The sequence below is a fragment of the Sorex araneus genome, chromosome 2 (assembly GCF_027595985.1).
Source record: "Sorex araneus isolate mSorAra2 chromosome 2, mSorAra2.pri, whole genome shotgun sequence".
NCBI lineage: Eukaryota > Metazoa > Chordata > Mammalia > Eulipotyphla > Soricidae > Sorex > Sorex araneus.
This window is the reverse complement of record NC_073303.1, coordinates 329,616,781-329,637,091: the sequence shown is the minus strand read 5'-3', so window position 1 is coordinate 329,637,091 and position 20,311 is coordinate 329,616,781. Positions and strand designations below refer to the sequence as shown.

At 42.7% G+C, this 20,311-nt stretch overlaps 1 protein-coding gene across 13 annotated transcripts in view; it reads right to left on the bottom strand.

The window, feature by feature from the left end:
- Positions 1-20,311, bottom strand: part of DLGAP1 (DLG associated protein 1) — a 938,748-nt gene that overhangs the window by 32,381 nt on the left and 886,056 nt on the right. For all 13 annotated transcript variants that reach the window (XM_055129437.1, XM_004605986.2, XM_055129438.1 and 10 more), the window contains one exon: positions 3,288-3,709. In XM_055129437.1, coding sequence (XP_054985412.1) covers positions 3,288-3,709 — 422 coding nt within the window. The remainder of the gene's footprint in view (positions 1-3,287; positions 3,710-20,311) is intronic.

Genomic DNA, 20,311 nt, shown 5'->3' with positions numbered 1-20,311 from the left:
GGTTGGGGGGTGGGAGGTATACTGATTTTTGTTTTTTGTTTTTGGTGGTGGAATATGGGCACTGGTGAAAGGACGGGTGTTTGAGCATTGTATAACTGAGACATAAGCCTGAGAACTTTGTAACTTTCCACATGGTGATTCAATAAAATAAATAAAAAAAATACATGCATATGCTTGTTTTCACAGAATCCTCTCTCTTGAAGTGCCTCAGGTAAGAACTTCCCTGAAGACTAGGGAAACTCACCCAGAGACTTAAATGAAGCCTGAATAAAAGAACCAAAATCAGGACACAAACTCATCCAAGTCTGGTGGTGGTTCAATCCCACCTTAGACACCAGCAAAAAAATCTAGCAAACTTTGAGTGTGCCTGTATGGAGAGAGATCAGATGATTCCACTGCCAGGACCTTACTGATTTATCCCATCTACAGGTGATGCCCCAGTGACCTCTTACCAGGGCAACTACTGTTCTGGCTGGAGGTCAGCACTCAGATGAGCCCACTGTGCACCAGCTCTTGGGAGCTGAATGAAAGAAAAAGGTCGAGGAGATTGACTTTTTTGCTGTTATGTTATTTTTCCCTCGTGATATGAAGGAACAAAAGAAATGGTACAGAAACCCATTTACAGATTTTCCAACCTCTTATAAAGGCAACAACAAGCAATTTGGCCACCCAGAGGTAGAATCCAGGCAGGGGAAAAGAAGAGAGAAGGGCTACAAGCCAGAGAGATGAAAACACAGAAGAACCCCCCCTACTGAGCTGGAAAGAGAGTACAGTGGGTAAGGTACTTGCCTTGCACAGTGTTGACCTGGGTTCGACTTCTGGCACCCCATATAGTCCCCTGCATTCCAACCAGGAGTGATAAGGAGTGAGCATGGAGTTAAGAGTAAGCCCTGCTAAGCTGCCTCCTCACATCTCCCTATTCTTTTGGAAGCCTGGCAGTCAAGTCCATGAACTGCCTCTGCCACAAAATAAGCTCATTAATAGGCCATGATCCAGAGACTCACAAATAAATCTCAAAAGAGATCAACAAGTCATAGAGATGGCTTCCAGATTCCGTGCCAGGCTCTGGGGCACCCAAGTCACCATCCAGTTAAAAATTTAATTCCAGCTATATTATCCCATTCAAAATCTTTGAATTGTCAAGCTTTACACCACTGATAAAACAGGAGTAGCACCCCACATTGGATTGGATGTAAAGTAGAAGGCAGCCAATCTTGATTGAGAAAATATAAACACATGAGGCTTAACCAATAACATGTTAATCATCTCTTCTACAAGGGCTTAATGACTCCACAGTGAGATATAACAAGATTCACACACTTTCTTCTAGGGAATTCTTTTTTGATCATTTTTAGTGAATTATAACAAGCAATATAAAATAAATTATTCAGGGCCTGCTAAGGGGCAGGCTTGAGAAGTAGTTGGGAAAACTGGAAATAATGGTGGTGGGAAGGTGCAGTGGTGGTGGACTGGTGTTGGAAAATGTAATCATGAACAGATTTATAACAATAAATTCTAAAAATCCAGGATGGGGTAAAATATTTTTTTAAAAGAACAATGGAAGAATTCATGCTCTGCATGTATATGGTCCTGGGTTCAATCCCCAACAATTTCTCCACCAATCCTAATAAGTGGGCAAACGTAAAATTGACCAGTTGTTGAATTGGGTGATGGGTTCATACAGGATTGTTAAACTTTACTTTTGTTAAAAAAAAAATTGGGGGGAGTGGGGATTTGGGCCATACCCTGGTGGCGCTCAGGGACTATTCTTGGCTCCGTGCTCGGAAATGACCCCTAGCAGTGCTTGAGGGACCATATGCAGTTCTGGGGTTGGCTGCATATTATTGTACTACTTCTCTGGCCCTTGTTTATGTTTTAAAACTCCGATAATAAAACAGTAAAGGAATGACTTTGAAAGTCACTGTCACTGTCATCATGATGCTCATTGATTTGCTCAAGAGGGCACCAGTAACATCTCCTTGTGAGACTTGTTGTTACTGCTTCTGGCATATCAAATATGCCACAGGTAGCTTGCCAGGTTCTGCTGTGCTGGGAGATATCTCGGTAGCTTGCCGGGGCACAGGAATCAAACCCAGGTTGTCTGCGTGCAAGGTGAACGACCTACTCGCTGTGCTATCGCTCCAGCCCATGTTGGAATGGTATATCACAAAAAATGAGTGACAATACTGCAAATTCCAGTACCTCAATAAAATAAATAAATTATAAAAATCAGTTGAAAAATCTACCATTTATTTAGAAATAGGTCTTCAGAGGAAAATAAACATAACTTGAATTAGAATGAATAAGAAAATGCACACTTGAGTGAGAGACTTAATACCAGCCCTGCATGCTGCAGACCCTGCTTCCAACCTGGCATCACTACACACCCTGACCTCCGTCTCTTCCAGTGAACCAACTGCCCGGTTGGCAGAACATTCTGGGAGCGCCCCCGCCTCCTGAGCTTAGGGCTCCTCCCAAAAGGCCACTAATCATCAAGTGCATTCACCTCAGGATTTTGACAATGTACGCCATGCTCCAGGATGGAGGCAATCTGATACTTTTTTGGTATTGTTGCATAAAATTGTTGTCTTTAGAAGGTCAAGCTTATTAAAGATACCGATGTGCACGACCCTCCATTCATTATTTAACCGATTCTTCAAAGCGTTTGTTGTTGCCATCTTTGTTGCTTTTGCTGTAGTGCCAGGATCAGACCCAGGGCACATATGCAAAGCACATGTTGCACTTGGGGCCCCCACCATACTTTTTTTTAATTATTTGTTTTCAGACGTTAAGTTAGAATTTGTGTTGAACTTAGTGGCAGAAAGTTGGCCCCACCCAAACCCAAGAGAGCGCATGCATGTTAAACAGCCTTGAGAGTACAACCAAGAGTGGACCCCTCTAGCCTAGCCGTGATTAGCCGGGCGTTAACATCATGTGGTCATGAAAATACTATAACATAGACACTTCCTATGTGAGCGCCTGTTCCTCATGTATCGGTGGCCTTGGCACCAGTTGGATTTATGGTCTAGTCTTTGCAAATCAACCTCAGGACCAGCAGCAGAAGAAATGAGGCTAGACACCCGAGGCCACTCTCACAATGAACCGGATGGTTTCTAGAGAAGGGAAGGCTTAGGCCGAGGCCTGGAGTGGAGGGGTGGCACCTGCCTAGTTGGGTGCGGGGTGTCTGCACTCTCCGTTAGGACGACCGAGATCTCCCACCGGTTCGGGTCTGGGCTGCAGACTGTGGGGACGGCGGCAGGGAGGGAAGGGGGCGTGTGTGGACTTACTGTCATCAGGCAGGTTGTTCTCCCGCTCTTCCCGCTCCATCTGCCGGCACCAGCCTTCCATGCGGTCCCGCTCTGCCTGGAGAAGCTTCAGGAACCAGTGGCCATCCCGGTGGCACACCGACCTCTGCACGGCCTCCAGGGGGTCTTCGGTGATGGAGTCGATCCAGGGGTCGGGGGGTGGCAGAATCGACGGGTCGAAATCGGCATCGAAGTCATCGTCGGCGGCGCAGGCGTGGTAATGATTCCCCGAGCCCTGAATGCTGACGGTGGAGGTGCTGGCGTCCCGGGAGAACTGTCTGGCCATGGGGCCAGGGCACGAACTGTCCTCTAGAGACTCCAGAGAGTTCTCCAGGTTATCGTGGAAGTCCAGGTCAGCCTGGACTGCTGTTGTCACGCTGTTGGAGCGAGTGAACCTACGGAAGCTAGGAGGAACAGAGAAGGGAGATTAAGTTGGAGGATGTTTCTTTTCTCTTTTTTTCTTTTTTTTTTTTGTTTTTTGGGCCACACCCGGTGGTGCTCAGGGGTTACTCCTGGCTCTGTGCTCAGGTATCACTCCTGCTAGTGCTCAGGGAACCATATGGGGTGCCAGGGATCAAATCATCTGCATATCAGGCAAATACCCCATCTACCCCCTCTCCAGCCTCCTGGAAGATATTTCTTGAAGCATAACCGCATTCCCTCTTCCCTTGTAGGTGTGACAAGAATAGGGACTCTCATCTCCGTCTCTGCAGGGGCATCCTGATGTGAACAATCCAGCTCAGAGCTGCAGTTAGAGAATACTCACCTGCCATCTTTGTTCAATATGGAATATTAAAGTACAGGGCTGGAGCAATAGTATGTTTGCCTTGCACGCGGGTACTTGCCTAGCGTAGGGAATTTGCCTTGTGTGAGCCTGACCTGAGCTGGATGCCTGGCATCCCATATGGTCCCAAATAGTCCCCTGAGCAATGCCAGAAGTAATTCCTGAGTAAAGAGCCAGGAATAACCTCTGAGCATCCCTGGGTATGATCCCAAAAGCCAATAAACAAACAAATAAAGTGCATCTAAGAAATGTTAGGAATGGAACGACATGGACACTTATCAGAGTCAATGTCCAATTTCCTCTTTTACTTGGGGTGGCTTCAGTTTGGGTTGGTGATGGTTAGGCAGCAATTTACATATATCTTACTGTGGGTCACATGCTGAGACACAGGGTTGGACTTGAGGAACCAACTCGATCTGAGCTAAGAGGCTCCATGAATCCTGAAAAAACACATTTTACCAAGGGCAGTTTTTTCCAAGACCTCTTGAAAAGAAACTCAAGTGTTATTTAGTTCCTCTTAAAGTTTTTCTTTTTCCTGGACTCACCAGAATCTTTTGTTCTTTTGATCAATAGACCATCATTATCATTTGGTACAAAGTCTCTGGGGCAAAAAACGAGCACAAAGTTCAAGATATTCATGTAACCAGAGCTTCTCAACCCAATAACACTATGTGACTCGAATTGACCCCCTACAATTAAGGTAAGGTAAGGAATGTGGAGAGGTAAGGAAGAAAGGATAAGTATTGAATTCTTTCACAGAAAAGGGGCAAAGAAAGGAGTGGGGCTGATGGCATTTAAGACATAAGAAAATCTTCTTTGACTTCTAGAGCAAGCAGCAACCAAGAATAGGGCTATGAGTCCATTGAAAGTACATGTATCTATTAGCCTTTTCTGTATTTCCTCTTCTGAGGTAACTTTCTGATCTAATATGTTACTTTGTTATTGTGTAAAATATATAACTAACACAAAATAAACCATTTAAGAAATTTTTAACTGGATAGTTCATTTGCATTAAATACACACACAAAAAGAGTATAATAACCTTGGTGAATATGTTTTCTCTCTAGAGAATAAATGGCAAGAAACAAGAAGCTGAGATTTTTTTGAATCTCTGTTGTTAGGGTGATGGAAAATGGGGGCTGGAGCAATAGTACAGAGGGTAGGACATTTGCCTTGCACACAGATAATCTAGGTTTGATTCCTGACATCCTATATGTTTCCTCAGTCCTACCAGGAGTGATCCCTGAGCAAAGAGCCAGGAGTAAGCCCTGAACATTGCCAGGTGTGACCCCAAAACAAACAAATAAAAATGTCATATGTGTTGTGATTCTGGTTATTCCTCAAATAAAGCTGAAGTTGGTTGATCTCAATGTTTGCTGTATTTAAAAAACTACTTCCAGGGCTGGAGAGAGAGCACCGCATGTAATGTGCTTGTTTGGCCTGCTGCTGGCCGGGCTTAATCTCTGACACCCTATATAGTCCCCCAAGCCTTGCTAGGAGTGTGATTCATGAGCACAGAGCCAGGAGCATTGCTTGGATGACCCTGTCCTCCCCCATACACACAACCCCAAAGAAGAAAATGAAAAGAAATTACTTTTGTCAAACAAATCATACCTGGTCATTCTGTAAATTCTTTTGTTTTCAAATGGGACACAAAGAAAAGGTATATAGGAGGCTGGGGAGGTAGGCCAAAGGGCAAGAATGCATGCTTTGCAAGCTAGGGATCTGGATTCAACCCCTGGCCTTGCTCCACAGGAAGCAACCCAGGGACTAAGGAACCATGAGTTATCCCCAAGCCCTGCAGAGCGTGGACCCCCTACCCTCACCCCCCAAATCACACAGTACATAAATATGAAAGCAGTATTTCAGATTTCTTGTACTAGCAACATAAGATTACTAAAGTAATCTTAATAACTACTCACTTCTTGGCTGAAGTTAGACATTTCTACATTCTTGTTTATTCCTAAAATGTTCAATGGCATCTCCTAAGCTGAGCATTCTCTCCAGCTGCCTGTGTGTAAATTGGACAACTCTCCCAACAGTTGACTTTCCAGCTGTTCCACTAACACAAATCCCCACTGTCAAAACATCAGTTGCCTCTCTCCAAAAACCATGTACTGGCCACAGGCATTACATCTCCAAACTTAAAGAAGTTCCTGGGCTATGTTGTTTTCAGTGGGTCCAACCTTGCCAGAGATGATCTCCTCCACATACAAAATAGAGTGACCTACTTTTCCCAGGCCTGTTTTTATCTATGCAAAGCCCTACTACCAGCATTCCTGACAGAGGGCTCCTGGCCATGAATCTTGTAAAGTATCCACCTTCTTCAGAAAAATTACTTGGCAGTAGATTAATAGAAGCTTGCAGTTTAGTCACCCAGAAAGAAAGAAAAGTTAAGTGAAATGAAAATGGTTTGGGATTAAAAGCGGTGCCTTTGAACTCAGGCTGTTCGACCAAGCTGCACTATTTCCATCAGTTAAGTTCCTCAAGCAAGTGCCTTTTCCCACCCAGAGCTTTCAAAGAATGTTCAGCTCTGCAAAACCGTTTCTTGTCTTTCATGTACAAAGTTCCTCCTGAGTGAAGGGTGCAAGCAGGTTGTCTTATTGTTTCAATTTTTTAATAGAAACACAGAAGTCACCGAATGAATTTCTGAACTTAAAAAAATATATATTTTTTGGATCAGTTGCTGGTAGAAAAAAATAAATCCCACAGCTGAAGCCAGTGTCTGGCTATTTTTGAACCCACAATTTCCCCATCTTGGAGTTCCTTAGTCCTTCATGCCCCGAAGGTACAATGCATAATTACAACTTCTGAAAAACACCGACCTGTATCCGGGCCTCAGGAGCAGCAAACCACGTGAAACTGAACCCACTAGTATGGGGACAATACCAGGCCTGTTCTAAACAGCAAGAAGAAAGTCACCGGCTGGCCTTCACCTCAGCTACGGTTTATGCTGCTCCTCTGAAGCAAGTTTCTATTTCTAATTAGAGGGCTTTCTGCTCCTCTCCCATGATTTTTTGGTACAGAAGTTACAAGTGAACACATAGAAGTAAATGACAGAGACCCTTGTCCTCCTCTCAGATGGGGCTGTAGTTAAAACAGTGATGAACAAAAAGCACCGCTGGTGTCTTTAGAACAGACATGCTTTGGGCCTGTGAGGCATTCAGTGAGGTGAGACTCAAGAAAGAAACTTGTTTGAGGGAGATAGACTCAGCAGTCACTCTGGTTACAGAAGGCGCTGCTTCGGTTATCTTCTTTATTCCTCTCATTCATAAATTGGTCGCTGTTCAGGGCTAAATCTAGTTTCAAAGGAAGCAAGGATTAGTCCTGTGCTATTCTTTCTTGTTAGGAGTCTTCAGACATTTCCCACTAAGCTGTCTGCCGAAACTGAATATGTCTGGGGTCTGAAAACTCTCCTCTTCAAAAAATACAACCAACCTGGTGGCATTTTATGCAACTGTGCTGGTTCACTGAGGGGAAAATTAAGATAATTAATTATATAGAAGATTTGTTAAAAAGGCAAGAAGATTAAGGTGCAACATTAAAACCTTCAAAAGAGGCTTATTGGGCTGGAGAAATAGTATTGTAGAAAGGGTACTTGGTTTGATCCCAGTCATGACCTATGGTCTCTTGAGCACCATGAGGTATGACTCCCAAATTAACAAATAAACGAATGAGGCTTGTTTAGGGATGGTGAGATAAAGAAAAGGGTTTAGGGTACATGCATGGGACCCTGATTCCATCCCCCATGCCACTAGGGCATCTCTGATGGACCCTGACACCATGGGGCCTGAGCAGCATTTCATCCTGGGGCCCTAGCTTTGAGCCTTCTCATCTGGTTGGCCAAAAATCACATGGAGTGGCCCCCAGGCCCTTTCCACAAAAAAAGAGTTTTACTCTTTGGCCAGGGAATGTGGCTCAGTGGTAAAATGCTTCCCTCCCACCCGTGGAGCCTTGAGTGGGATTCTCGGTGTCAGCCCACATCCTAAATGAGAACCCAGAGCCACTGCTATTTGTGATCCCTGGGGTGTCACAGCCAAGTGACAATTACCAGTCCACCACAGGTAGGTGATGTGTGCACATAATGACCTCCAGTCACTGCAAAAGCAATGATAAGGAGAGAGGAAGGGATGGGGGAAGGAGAGAGGCTCACTCCTGTCGGATCAGCTTCCCTGGTTAGAATGGCGCCTGGAGGAAGTAGACAGAAGACTACTTGTCACAAAGCCTTGTCACAAATTCAGGCTTTACTGGTGAGACTGCCCTAGTCTCACCAACTTAAAAATAAACCAAACATCCTTTAATTACTTAAAGGTCTCTGTGAAAATCATTTGTTTGTTTAAAGATTTCTTTGGATGCTAGAGAGAGACCAGGGGTTAAGAAACTTGCCTTGTATGTAGCCAACCCTGGTTTGATTTCCCAATATAGCATATGGTACCCCAAATCTTGCCAGGAGTGATCCCTGTATACAGAGTTAGGAGGAAGCAATGACATTGTCAGATGTGGCCCTCCAAACAAGAAGCATGTCCTGAGGAGGATAACAGGATGAGTGAATGTGTGGCTTGCCAGGGGCCCATGTTTGTTGCCGAGCACTGCATGGTCTCCTGAACACTGCTGAAAGTGACCCTGAGCACAAAACTGGGAATCGTTTCAAAACATGGCCAGATGTGGCCCCTCAAAAAAGAAATCAAAGAAAGAGAACATTGAAAATGAGAGAGTGGCCTTGCTCCCACTGATAGCATGTCCCCAACCTCATTTCAGTAGCAACTACAGCTGATCTGCTGGCTGGGCTGTCACTGGGAGAACCTTGGTCTCAACAAAAAGGCATTGAACTGACGTTACCCCAAAGAAACTGCTTTCCCTTAGCAACCAAGCTTCAGGGCACTCCTGGTTTCTGCCACCAGGTAGCAAACGAAAGCCCCATTCAGTCTCACTCAGTCTTTTTTGTTACTTCTCTCTTGGGTCAAATGAAGACCAGAGGCTTGTGAATAAGATGGTCTCTTGTAGTATTTTTTGCAAGCTAAGCTATTTTGGAAAGTATTTTTAAAAAATGAAAAAGAGAGAAATAAAAGGAAAGAAACATAAAAACATAAAAAAAAAGAAAAGTGGAAAGAGAAAGAAGTGGAAGGAAAAAGGAAGAAAGAAGACAGAAGGAATAGTAAGACAAGAGGAGAAATAAAAAAAGAGAAAGAGAGAAAAAAAGGAAGAAAGAAAGAAAGAAAGAAAGAAAGAAGGAAGGAAGGAAAGAGAGAGAAAGAAAGAAAGAAAGAATGAAAGAAAGAAAGAAAGAAAGGAAGGAAGGAAGGAAGGAAGGAAGGAAGGAAGGAAGAAAGAAAGAAAGAAAGAAAGAAAGAAAGGGAGGGAGGGAGGGAGGGAGGGAGGGAGGGAGAAAGAGAGAAAGAAAGAAAGAAAGAAAGAAAGGGAGGGAGGGAGGGAGGGAGGGAGGAAGAGAGAGAGGAGAAAGAAAGAAAGAAAGAAAGAAAGAAAGAAAGAAAGAAAGAAAGAAAGAAAGAAAGAAAGAAAGAAAGAAAGAAAGAAAGAAAGGGAGGAAGGAAGGGAGGAGAGAGAGAAAGAAAGAAAAGAAAGAAAGAAAGAAGGAAGAAAGAAAGAAAGAAGGAAGGGAGGAAGGAAGGGAGGAGAGAGAGAAAGAAAGAGAAAAAGAAAGAAAGAAAGAGAAAAAAGAAAGAAAGAAGGAAGGAAGGAAGAAAAAAGAAAGAAAGAGAAAGAAAGGAAGAAAGAAAGAAAGAAAGAAAGAAAAAAGAAAGAAAGAAAGAAAGAGAAGGAAGGAAGGAAGGAAGGAAGGAAGGAAGGAAGGAAGGAAGTGAGGGAGGGAGGGAGGGAAGGGAGGGAGGAAAGGAAGGAGGGAGGGAGGGAGGAAAGGAAGGAAGGAAGGAAAAAGGAAGGAATAAAGAGAAGAGGAGCTGGAGAGATAGTACTGCAGGTAAGGCCCTTGCCTTGCACGTGGCTGACTTGGGTTCAATTCCAGGTATTATATACGATCCCACAAGCACTGTCATGAGTGAATCCTGACTGCAGAGCCAGGAGTAAACCCTGAACATTGCCAGGTGTGGCTCAAAAACAAAAGAAAAGAAAAAAAAGAAAAGAAATAAAAGGTAAGAAAAAAAAGGTAAGAAAGAAAAGGAAGAAAAGAAAGAGAGAGAGAAAGAGAAAGAAAGAAAGAAAGAAAGAAAGAAAGAAAGAAAGAAAGAAAGAAAGAAAGAAAGAAAGAAAGAAAGAAAGAAAGAAAGAAAGAAAGAAGAAGAAAGAGAGAGAGAAAGAGAGAAAGAGAGAGAGAGAAAGAAAGAGAGAAGGAAGGAAGGAAGGAAGGAAGGAAGGAAGGAAGGAAGGAAGGAAGGAAGGAAGGAAGGAAGGAAGGAAGGGAGGGAGGGAGGGAGGGAGGGAGGGAGGGAGGGAGGAAGGAAGGAAGGAAGGGAAGAAGAAAGGAAAGAGGGAGGAAAGAAGGAGGAAGGAAAGAAAGACTTGAGCAGTCTATAAGGAGTAATGCCAAGTTCCAGGCTTTTGATATTTGAAACACAAGTACCACACCTTTAAAATTCCGGTGTGTATAAGGAACTGCTTGCTAGGTCATGGTGTTATTAGCTTGGCAAAGAAAAGAGGCTCTTTGTCAAATATAATTTCAAGGGTGGGTACTAGGCCTCAGTAGTGCTCTAAGGAGGTTGTTTGTAGTGGAGGTTGATCCGAGCTCTGACTGGCAAAGAAGAGATGCTTCTGACCGTCAAGGCCCTTCCAAACCTACAGTCCCTGAACTGACTGTTTTAAACATTCTATTTAACTGAAAAGCACAGATCACGAGAAACAAATGTTTACATATTAAAGTCAATGTAATTATGTCAAAGAAATAGTACAGGAGTTAAGGTGCTTGCCTTGCACGTGGTTAACCCTCCTTTCAGCCCCGGGTACCAAATATGATCCCCTGAACACCACTGGGATTGAGTCCTGAGCACAGAGCCAGCAGGAGCCCCTGGTACAACCAGGCATGGCCCACCTGCTCCCCTCATACACCAAATAACTTAATTAAATTAACTTAATTAATTAAATAATATCACTATTATCAAAGCATTTTTTATAGTAGCCAACAGCAGCCAAAAGAGAAAACAATATTAACTTTCCACTCGTTGTTTCGCCTGGTCTAGGCCATGAGTTTTTGTTTTATTTTGGGGGTCATACTCAGTGATTCTGGCGGCCTCTCCTGTCTCTTTGCTCTTGGTCAGGGTCTGGGGGTCACACCAGGGCTGTTTGTGGAACCATTTGGTGCCGGTGCTCAAGCTGAGGCCTTCTGCATGCAAAGCAGGCACTCAGGCTTTTGCGTTACCTGTAGGCTATGAGTTTGAGGAGGTGCTTTTTAACTACATATCTGAACCACAGAACAAAACTGAAAGCATGAGACCCAAAGTAGAGTAACCATACTTAAAAATGTGCCAAGGAGGCAGGTTGGGGAGTAGAAGGGAAAATGGGGACCATGGAGAAAAGTGGACATTGTGATGACATTGGTGTTGGAAACTTGGAAACCTGAAATTCAACTGTGAATAACTTTGTAAATCATGGTGCTTAAATAAAATAAATACACAAGGCCCTGGACTTTCATAGAAACAGCTAATTTGGTGAAAAAACAAGAGTGTAACAATCTTATTCATGGAGGCATTTTTTTCTAGAAATGCAGCACCTCTCTTCATAGATCAGTGGTGCCCCCTTCAAGGCCTAGTCTGCACCCCAAAACGGCAAGTGCCCTCCTCTAGCACATTTCTTGGTCCACATTGTTTCCTCTTAGCATTAAGTCTGTCTAGAAAATCTCAGTATCATTTCATATAATACAACAGGTCTACTTGGGGAAAAAAAAATATGCTATCTCGAGTTGGTGGAGATGAAATAAAAAAACAGAAGTTTTTATGAAAAACATCAAGATATGCATCCATTCTTATTCTATCACATAAATGGAAAATAGAAAGAAAAAATGACTTTTCCATTACATCCACACCTCCTAACTCACAAATCCTGCAACTATCCACACAGTGTGCCCCAACGTCACCTATTAAACAGAGGAATGAGGGGCTGAAGAGTTGATAGCAATGTGACTTCCTATTTAGTTTAGGAAAAGTCTTCTCCTTTACACCACTGGACCTTGAGGGCCTAGCTCTTACAGTGACACTATCTCTCAGTTGGATAACCTCTGGAGAGACCCCAGTTGGTTATAGAACTAGTTTACAAGGAAACAGAGAGAAATAGATGGACACCAGAAAAATAACATTTCATTCTGGAGTTTTCTCTTCAGAAAAGAGCTGTGAGAGAAATAGCTTCTCTCTAGGTCTCGAGGAACAGACATCAGTTTCTCAATTTTACCGTGTTAATAAATAATTTTTAACTATATATTTGCAAAGCTTTTCGGTCTCCTTAACACTTTCAGTTGTGAAGATCAAAGGGGATTATTTTATAAATTATTCCCCAACACATCATAAATATCTAACCTTATGAAAGGTACCCGTGTCAAGCAGAGGGCAAGAGGTCAGAATCTAGCCCATACACATTCCCACACTTATCTCTTGTCTGAACTAGAGATTATAACAGCAATAAAGCAACCTGTGAAATATGGCCATAAATACAAGTCAAGATCAAGATTGGGTGCAGACCTCAAAGATGAGGCTCTAAACTTGAGGAAACACTGCCGGAGTGTTGGATCCATGAAACCACACTTAAATGAAGTTCTAAAAAGTCATTGTCTTCAACTCCTAACTTTCAAATGTTCAAAAGTAAAACTATGGCTGATTGACCAGAATGCTGTTTTAAGGCCCAGGATGCTGCCATACCCAGTATGTCCCACGACCTTCTGAGACAGAGAGTTGTGCTAAATGACAGGGTTTATCCCAACTTTTTTATCCCAACTAGAGGCCAAAAAGAACCTTGATGCATGACTCCTGTTCTAGTCAAGACAGAATAAAAAGCTGTTTATGGCAGCTCTGTCTAGAAAGTCCAAAGGTAAAAACAATCTAAATGGCCATAACTAAGGAATGAATAAACACAATGTAGCAAAACTACACAGTAGTTATTCAGCCATAAATATTAAAATACTGATGAAATGTTTTGGAACTAGATAGTGGCTACAATTTTTATAAGTATTTTACCACAATTTTTCCCCAAAGAAAGGCTAAAGAGAGTACAGGAGTTAACCTGCTTGCTTTGCACACTGCTGACTCTTGTTTGATACATAGCACTACATGTACCCTAAGTACTACCAGGACAGGTCCCTCTGCACCACCAAGTGTGTCTGGGAATAGAATAGGGGTGGGCACACATGTAAGGTATCATCTTAACCCCTGGACTATTTCTCTGTCCCCTAGAATTCTTACATAGGAGGAATAATAGGAAATGGCTATAGTTTCCATGTGGTGGAAATATCAGATCACGATTACAATATCCCGTTAATCACCGATTTCTCGGGCGGGCTCAGTAACATCTCATTTCATCCTTTCCCTGAGATCTTAGAAGTCTATCTCGACTCGGCCCTCCTAATGATGTTGCACTGGGGGCTCTTCAGGGTCAGGGGAATGAGATCCAGCTTGTTACTGGATTTTGCATATGAAAACACCATGGGAAGCTTGCAAGGCTGTCCCATGTGGGCAGGAAACTCTCAGAGGATTGCCAGTTTCTCCCAGAGGGAGAAGTAGGCTAAAAATGAGAGCTTGCTTTTAAGTCTCTCTGGATGTTGGCCGTTGATGGGATTACACACACCTGGGTTTCTCTGCTGGTACCTGCATGCATGAGGCCTGTCCGAACGTGTGGAGAGGGGCCTCCAGCATGGCTGCAGCTAGGTTCCGGTGGTCTTCGGCCGCCGGGAGCTCTGCTCAGGGTGGGGAGGGAAGCTGGAGCCCATCCCCTTCGAGGAGCCCCGGGGAAGACAGCCAGGCGTGCGGGCAAGAGACTCTCTGCCATGGTGGAAATATATAATGGAAATATATAACGGTGGTGGAAATATATAACGGAAAATTCTTTGGCTGTTCCTCAGAATGTTAAATCCCTACATCCCATAAGCCTCAATCATTTCATTCTAGGTTTTTACCTGAAAGCAATTAAAGCACATGTTAGACTTGTACTCAAAGGATCATAGTAGTAGCTCTATCTATTCCAAATTTAAAATGACCTAAGTGTCCATCAGTGAATAAGCCAATGTGGTATATCAGACATCAGAACACTAGCCAGTAGTAGGAGTTACAAACTATCAATGCATGTAAAATATGGAGAAATTTCCAAATAAGATGCTGACTGAGAAGAACTAGACTCCCCAACCCCAAATTACATATTGCATGATTCTATGGAGATACAATTTTAGACAATACAAACAAGTATGAGCTAGTTGGAAAAAGGATAGTGTAAGAGACATGGTGGGAAAAGACCTGGGAGCGTACTCTATGGTGATATTTTTGTTGACGGGGTGAGGGGAAGGATGGGCACACCCAGCAGTAGCCAGGGCTTACTCCTGGCTCTGCACTCAGGAATCACTCCTGGCTGGGTTCGGGAATCATATGGGGTACCAAGTAGTGATGTTCAAGGCAAAACGCCCTACCTATCATTCTGGCCCCATGGTGATACTTTTGGAGGTGATGTTGCCTCTGTTAAATTTTACAATTTATGTATGTACAGTTTATTTTATGGCAACTATCTTCAGTAAAGCTATTAAAGCAAAAAATATATGATGGATTTAAGAACAGGTATTCATGCCTTCAAGTGTCCTATCTATGTCTATAATTATTTTTTTCAGGAGTTATTTGCAAACGGATGTCAAGAACATGAAAAAATGTTTGTATTTTTATGTCCAGCCATCAGAAAATGGAAGAGTACACTAGTAAAGGGATGGGTGTTGGAACATTGTATGTACACTAGTGTACATTTCCCACCACCAATGTCCCTAGTTTCCCTTCTTCCACCCCCACCCCCTGTCTGCCTTTATGGGAGTCACTTTTCTTTTATCTGTCTCTGTCTCTCTTCATGACTGTCTCTTCATCTCTGTCTCTCTCCTTTTGGGCATTATGGCTTACAGTGTAGGTACTGAGAGGTTATCATGTACATCCCTTTACATCCTTTCAGCATTCAGTTCTTGTTCAAAGTGAGTTTTTTCCAGCTATCATTGTCATAGTGATCCTTTCTCTATCTGGCAAGCTTCCAACCGAGAACCAGTCCTCTTGGCCCTCATTTTTACTGTCCTTGGATAATAGTCTCATACTATGCATTTTATATCCCACACATGAACTATCATTCTAATGTTTGTCCCTCTCTTTCTGACTCATTTTACACAGCATAATATTCTTCATTTCCATCTATTTATAGGCAAATTTCATGACTTCATTTTTCCTGGCAGACTCGTAGTATTCCAATTTGTAGATATACCATACTTTCTTTATCGGGTCATTTGTTCTCAGACACTTAGTTTGTTTCCAGATTCTGGCTGTTGTGAACTGTGCTGCAATGAACACAGAAGTGCAGATGGTGTTTCCATCCACGTAGTTTAAGATATCAAATGGTCTTATAGTATCTGGTAATTGTTTTCTTTCAAAAATAATATTTTGATTTTTTGAATTTATTTTTTGAAAGTTTTGGGTCACACCTTGTGGTACTCAGAGTTTACACGGCTCAGTGCTCAGGGATCACTCCTGGCAGTGTTTGAGAAACCATGTGGGGTGCTGGGAATTTAACCCAGGTTGGCCATGTTCAAGGTGCCTTACTCACTGTATTGTCCCTCTGGCCTCTTCTGAATCCTCTTAAAGCTGTTCTCCCTTCTCCCCCATTACCAGGGATGGAATCAAGAGCATCACATCTGCATGGCAAATGCTCTGCCACTGAGCTATGTCCCATTCCATGCTCATTTCAGGTTTTGTTCTATGAAGCTTGTCTGAACCCTCTGAGCTCACTGATCCTTAGCTGTGTGCACATATTTGAAAGGCACAAAGTCTACCGAGAAGTTGTGCTTTAGGGAGAGGCTGGTCCATTATAATCCTCAGTGAATGACTGAGCAGGCTTTTATCCTCTTTAAAGACCCCAGACTTTACTTTCAATGAGTTTTTAAAATCAGGCTGGTCAGGTCCCTACAATTGAGTCCCACATTCCTGCCCAGAGGACTGTGCTGTCAGCGGGACTCTGGGAGCTTCATGAGCAGAAGAAACGGGAGCTTCAACACACTGTTTGTAAATTTTCACTTGCTTCCTATTTCCAGTAGAGGTAACTTTGACCTCAATTGTGCTAATGTCCTCCAGATACACAAACCCCCCTCTGTTTTAAAAAGCCTCATCCAGTCATTTACCAAAGGGGGAGGGGCTGTGACTAGGCTCTGCAGATTCAAGGTTTCGGCTCCATCTTCATCCCTCCATTATTGTTCAGTAAAGTCAGTTCCGTTGCAATTGGGAGTTCTTTATTATTATTTTATTTGGTTTGGGGCCACACTTGAGGTGCTCAGGGCTTACTCCTGGCTCTGCGCTCAGGTGTCAGTTCTGGCGGGGCTCTGGGGACCATATGGGCTGCCAGAGATGGACCCTGGCTGGGCTGCATGCAAATCAATTGCATGGCTCTCTATACTATCACTCTGGCCCCACTCCCCAACATTAAAAAAAAAAAAACCTGCTGTTTTTGTACCCTCTCTGATTCCCTTCATCATTGGTAACTATATGCTAAAACAACCAAAAAAGCCTTACTTTTGCTTAGTTTTAGGAGGCCTCAAAGATAGATGTGCAGGGGCTGGAGCAATAGCACAGCGGGTAGGGCATTTGCCTTGCACGCAGCCGACGCAAGTTGATTCCCAGCATCCCATGTGGCCCCCTGAGCACCGCCAGGGGTGATTCCTGAGTGCAGAGCCAGGAGTAACCCCTGTGCATCACTAGGTGTGACCCAAAGAGCAAAAAATAAAAAAAAATAAAAAAGATAGATGTGCATATTTTTGTTGTCTGCTATTTTTAATCAAAAGTTAATCTAGGGTCAGGCCAGAGCGATAGCACAGCGGGTAGGGCATTTGCCTTGCAGGTGGCCGACCCGGGTTCGATCCCCGGCATCCCATATGGTCCCCCAAGCACCGCCAGGAGTAATTCCTGAGTGCAAAGCCAGAGTGACCCCTGAGCATCGCTGGGTGTGACCCAAAAAAAGCAAAAAAAAAGTTAATCTAGGGTCCAGAAAGAGAGCTCAGAGGGTTGTGCACCTGCTTTTCATGACAGTGGGCCTGACTCAATTTCCAGCACCATATGGTTCAGAGCACTTGGATATGGCTTCCAACAAGCAAACAAGCAAGAAGGCAGTAGTGGGAGGAAGGAGAAACAAATATGACCCATCCATATTCTTGAATACTGTATGACCACAAAATAAGTATTTCTCATAAATTTAATTATAACAGTATTTTGTGTTACAGTGATTATTTAAAATATTAAGTTTTAGATATAGGATGATTTCACAGCTTTTAAAATGTTCATGGAAAAAAGTAGAGTAAGAAATATTAATTCAAGGTTATAAGAAATTTTATTTTGCTTTGGTAATTTACAAGTTCTTATAATGTATAAATCCTATATGCTTTTATTTATTAGGTAGTTTACTTATTAGGCAAAGAGTCTCTTGCCCGTGCGCCTGGCTGTCTTCCCCGGGGCCCCTCGGAGGGAATGGACTCCAACTTCCCTCTCCGCCCTGAGCAGAGCTCCCAGCAGCCAAAGACCTCCGGAACCTAGCCACAGCCATGCTCAAGGCCCCTCTCCACACTTTCAGACAAGCCTCACGCATGAAGGTACTGGCAGAGGAACCCAGGTATGTGTAATCCCATCAACGGCCAGCATCCAGAGACTTCAAAGCAAGCTCCCAAAAGTGCATGGCCAAAAAGCGATATCTTATAACCTACTTCTTCCTCTGGGAGAAACTGGCAAGCTACTGAGAGTTTCCTGCCCACATGGGAGAGCCTTGCAAGCTTCCCATGGTGTATTCATATGCCAAAGCCAGTAACAAGCTGGGTCTCATTCCCCCTGACCCTGAAAGAGCCTCCAATGCAGCATTGTTGGGAGGGCAGAGTGGAGAGAGGCTTCTAAAATCTCAGGGATAGGACGAATGGAGAGGTTACTGAGACCGCTCGAGAAATTCGATGATCAACAGGATGATGATGATGATGATGATTAGGTAGTTTAATACAAAATTATTATAATAACAAGACATCTCATAATGTACTTTATAAGACTATCTACACAAATATAGATTTTTCTTAATTACTGAAAAGCTGATCAGTTATAAAATGTTAACATGCTGTTTGTTCACATGTTTTACCCAAGTAAAATTATATATTACGTTTATAATGAAAACATCATATTCATCTTTGTGTCCAGACTGACTCACTTAATGGGCCAATGTAAAAGACTGACTCACTTAATGGGCCAATGTAAAAATTTAATTTTAGCTACCCTTGAAATACAATGATTACTTAGAAGAAAAGAGGAGATCTCTGGGGGACCTAAGTCTTTCTCTCACTTCTGGAAAGGACTGGTTATCTAGATTTGCTAATTACTAGTTTGCAAGATAGGAGCACCTCAGATGAACTCCTGAGGAACCATCCAAAGGATAAGTGGGACCAGGATGCTTGGTAGCATTAGGATGGGGAGTTTCTGAGGAAGGTATTGGCAAGAATTGTCCCCTTTGCTTCAGATCAGTACTGTCATCTGCAAATAAATACTGTCTGAGTCAACCAGTGCCCCTAGTTCATCTGTAAAAGAAGAATTGAAGGGAAGCAGCCCAATGTTTGTTTGACAGAGACAATTTTCTTCACCAACTTAAGAAACACAGCCTTGTTTGAAAATTACATAGATTCATTATTCTGGGCTTGAGGTTACTAGGGTATTTAATTATTGGATTTACATGGAATTCCACACTCTGCCATGAAACGGCCTGGAGGATAGATGGGGCACACTTGTTATTAACGGTGTTTGTGTTTTGTTTCGTTTTGTTTGGGGGGCCACACCTGGAGGTGCTCAGGGACTACTTACAGCTTGGTGTTCAGGAACCACATGATGCCAAGAGATTGAATGATTGGCTTCCACATGTAAAAATTGTGCTTCAGCCCTTTAGCTCTCTCCCTGATCTCTAGTGATGCTTTTTGAGGATGTCCTAATTGCTTACGAACATACCAGGAAGACTTGTAATACTAAATTTTATTTTCTTCTTGTAGCTGATTGATTTCTTAGTTATTATCTTATTCCTTTTGTTTTAAGAACACTAAGATCACACATATTTACAAGTCTATCTCGCAACAGACAGATGATTTTACTGTGTTAGTTTTGGTAATAATTTGTAAAAAGTGAGAATGAGTCTTTTGACCTGTTAGAGAATCTTTTAACATCCTTTCTTTTTCCGGATCTATCTTCTTTTTTTCTCACTTTTTGTTAGGTCACAGTCATTTATCAGTTTCTCTATTTGGGAGAGGAAGAGAAGGATTTTATTGGCCATTCAACGTAAAAACATCTTTATCACTAGATAATTAAAAATCCTACCACCCACCTCATTAGGTAATATTATCTGCTCAATTTTGATTTTCGAGATTCTGTCTAAACACTACCAGCAAAATTGTAAAAAACAATAAAAACTAGACATAGAAAATGTAAGATCTCTGTTTGGCAATGAATTTCTTTGGGAAAGATAAAAAACATTAAATTAAGTGTAAATGCTTATTTATTTTGCAGAGGTTCACTATAAAATGAAAATGAAATTGTTTTTGTAACTATAAAAACTGAATATACCAGTCCTTTTGGCAAGTGAGTTTTTGGTTTGTTTGGGGTCACATTCAGTGGCACTAAGAGCCTGCTTTCTGCCCAGTGCTCTGGTGGTGGGGGAGAGAGATGGGGTCACCTCTTCACATGTGATGCATCTGCTCTAGTATGTTGGATTATATCCCTGGCCCTGAGGAATAAATTTTAAGTAAATCATATGAGTTTTCTGTGGAACTAACCATCCTGAAAACTTCCATGTTCTGTTGGTTTAACTGAAATTTGTAGGTGACTTATCAAGTATGTACAAATAAAGACAAATAATACAGTATTCAGCATTCCTGTAAGTAGACTGTGTCAGAGTGTTAATTTGGTAAGATAGAATAGCTGATTATAGGGGAAATTTTCTTCATAAAATTTTGTTTCTGTTTTTGTTCTTGTGCATTGGGTTTGGTGCCAGGGATCTGGACCCCAGACCCTCACATTATACATGTGAGTCACAC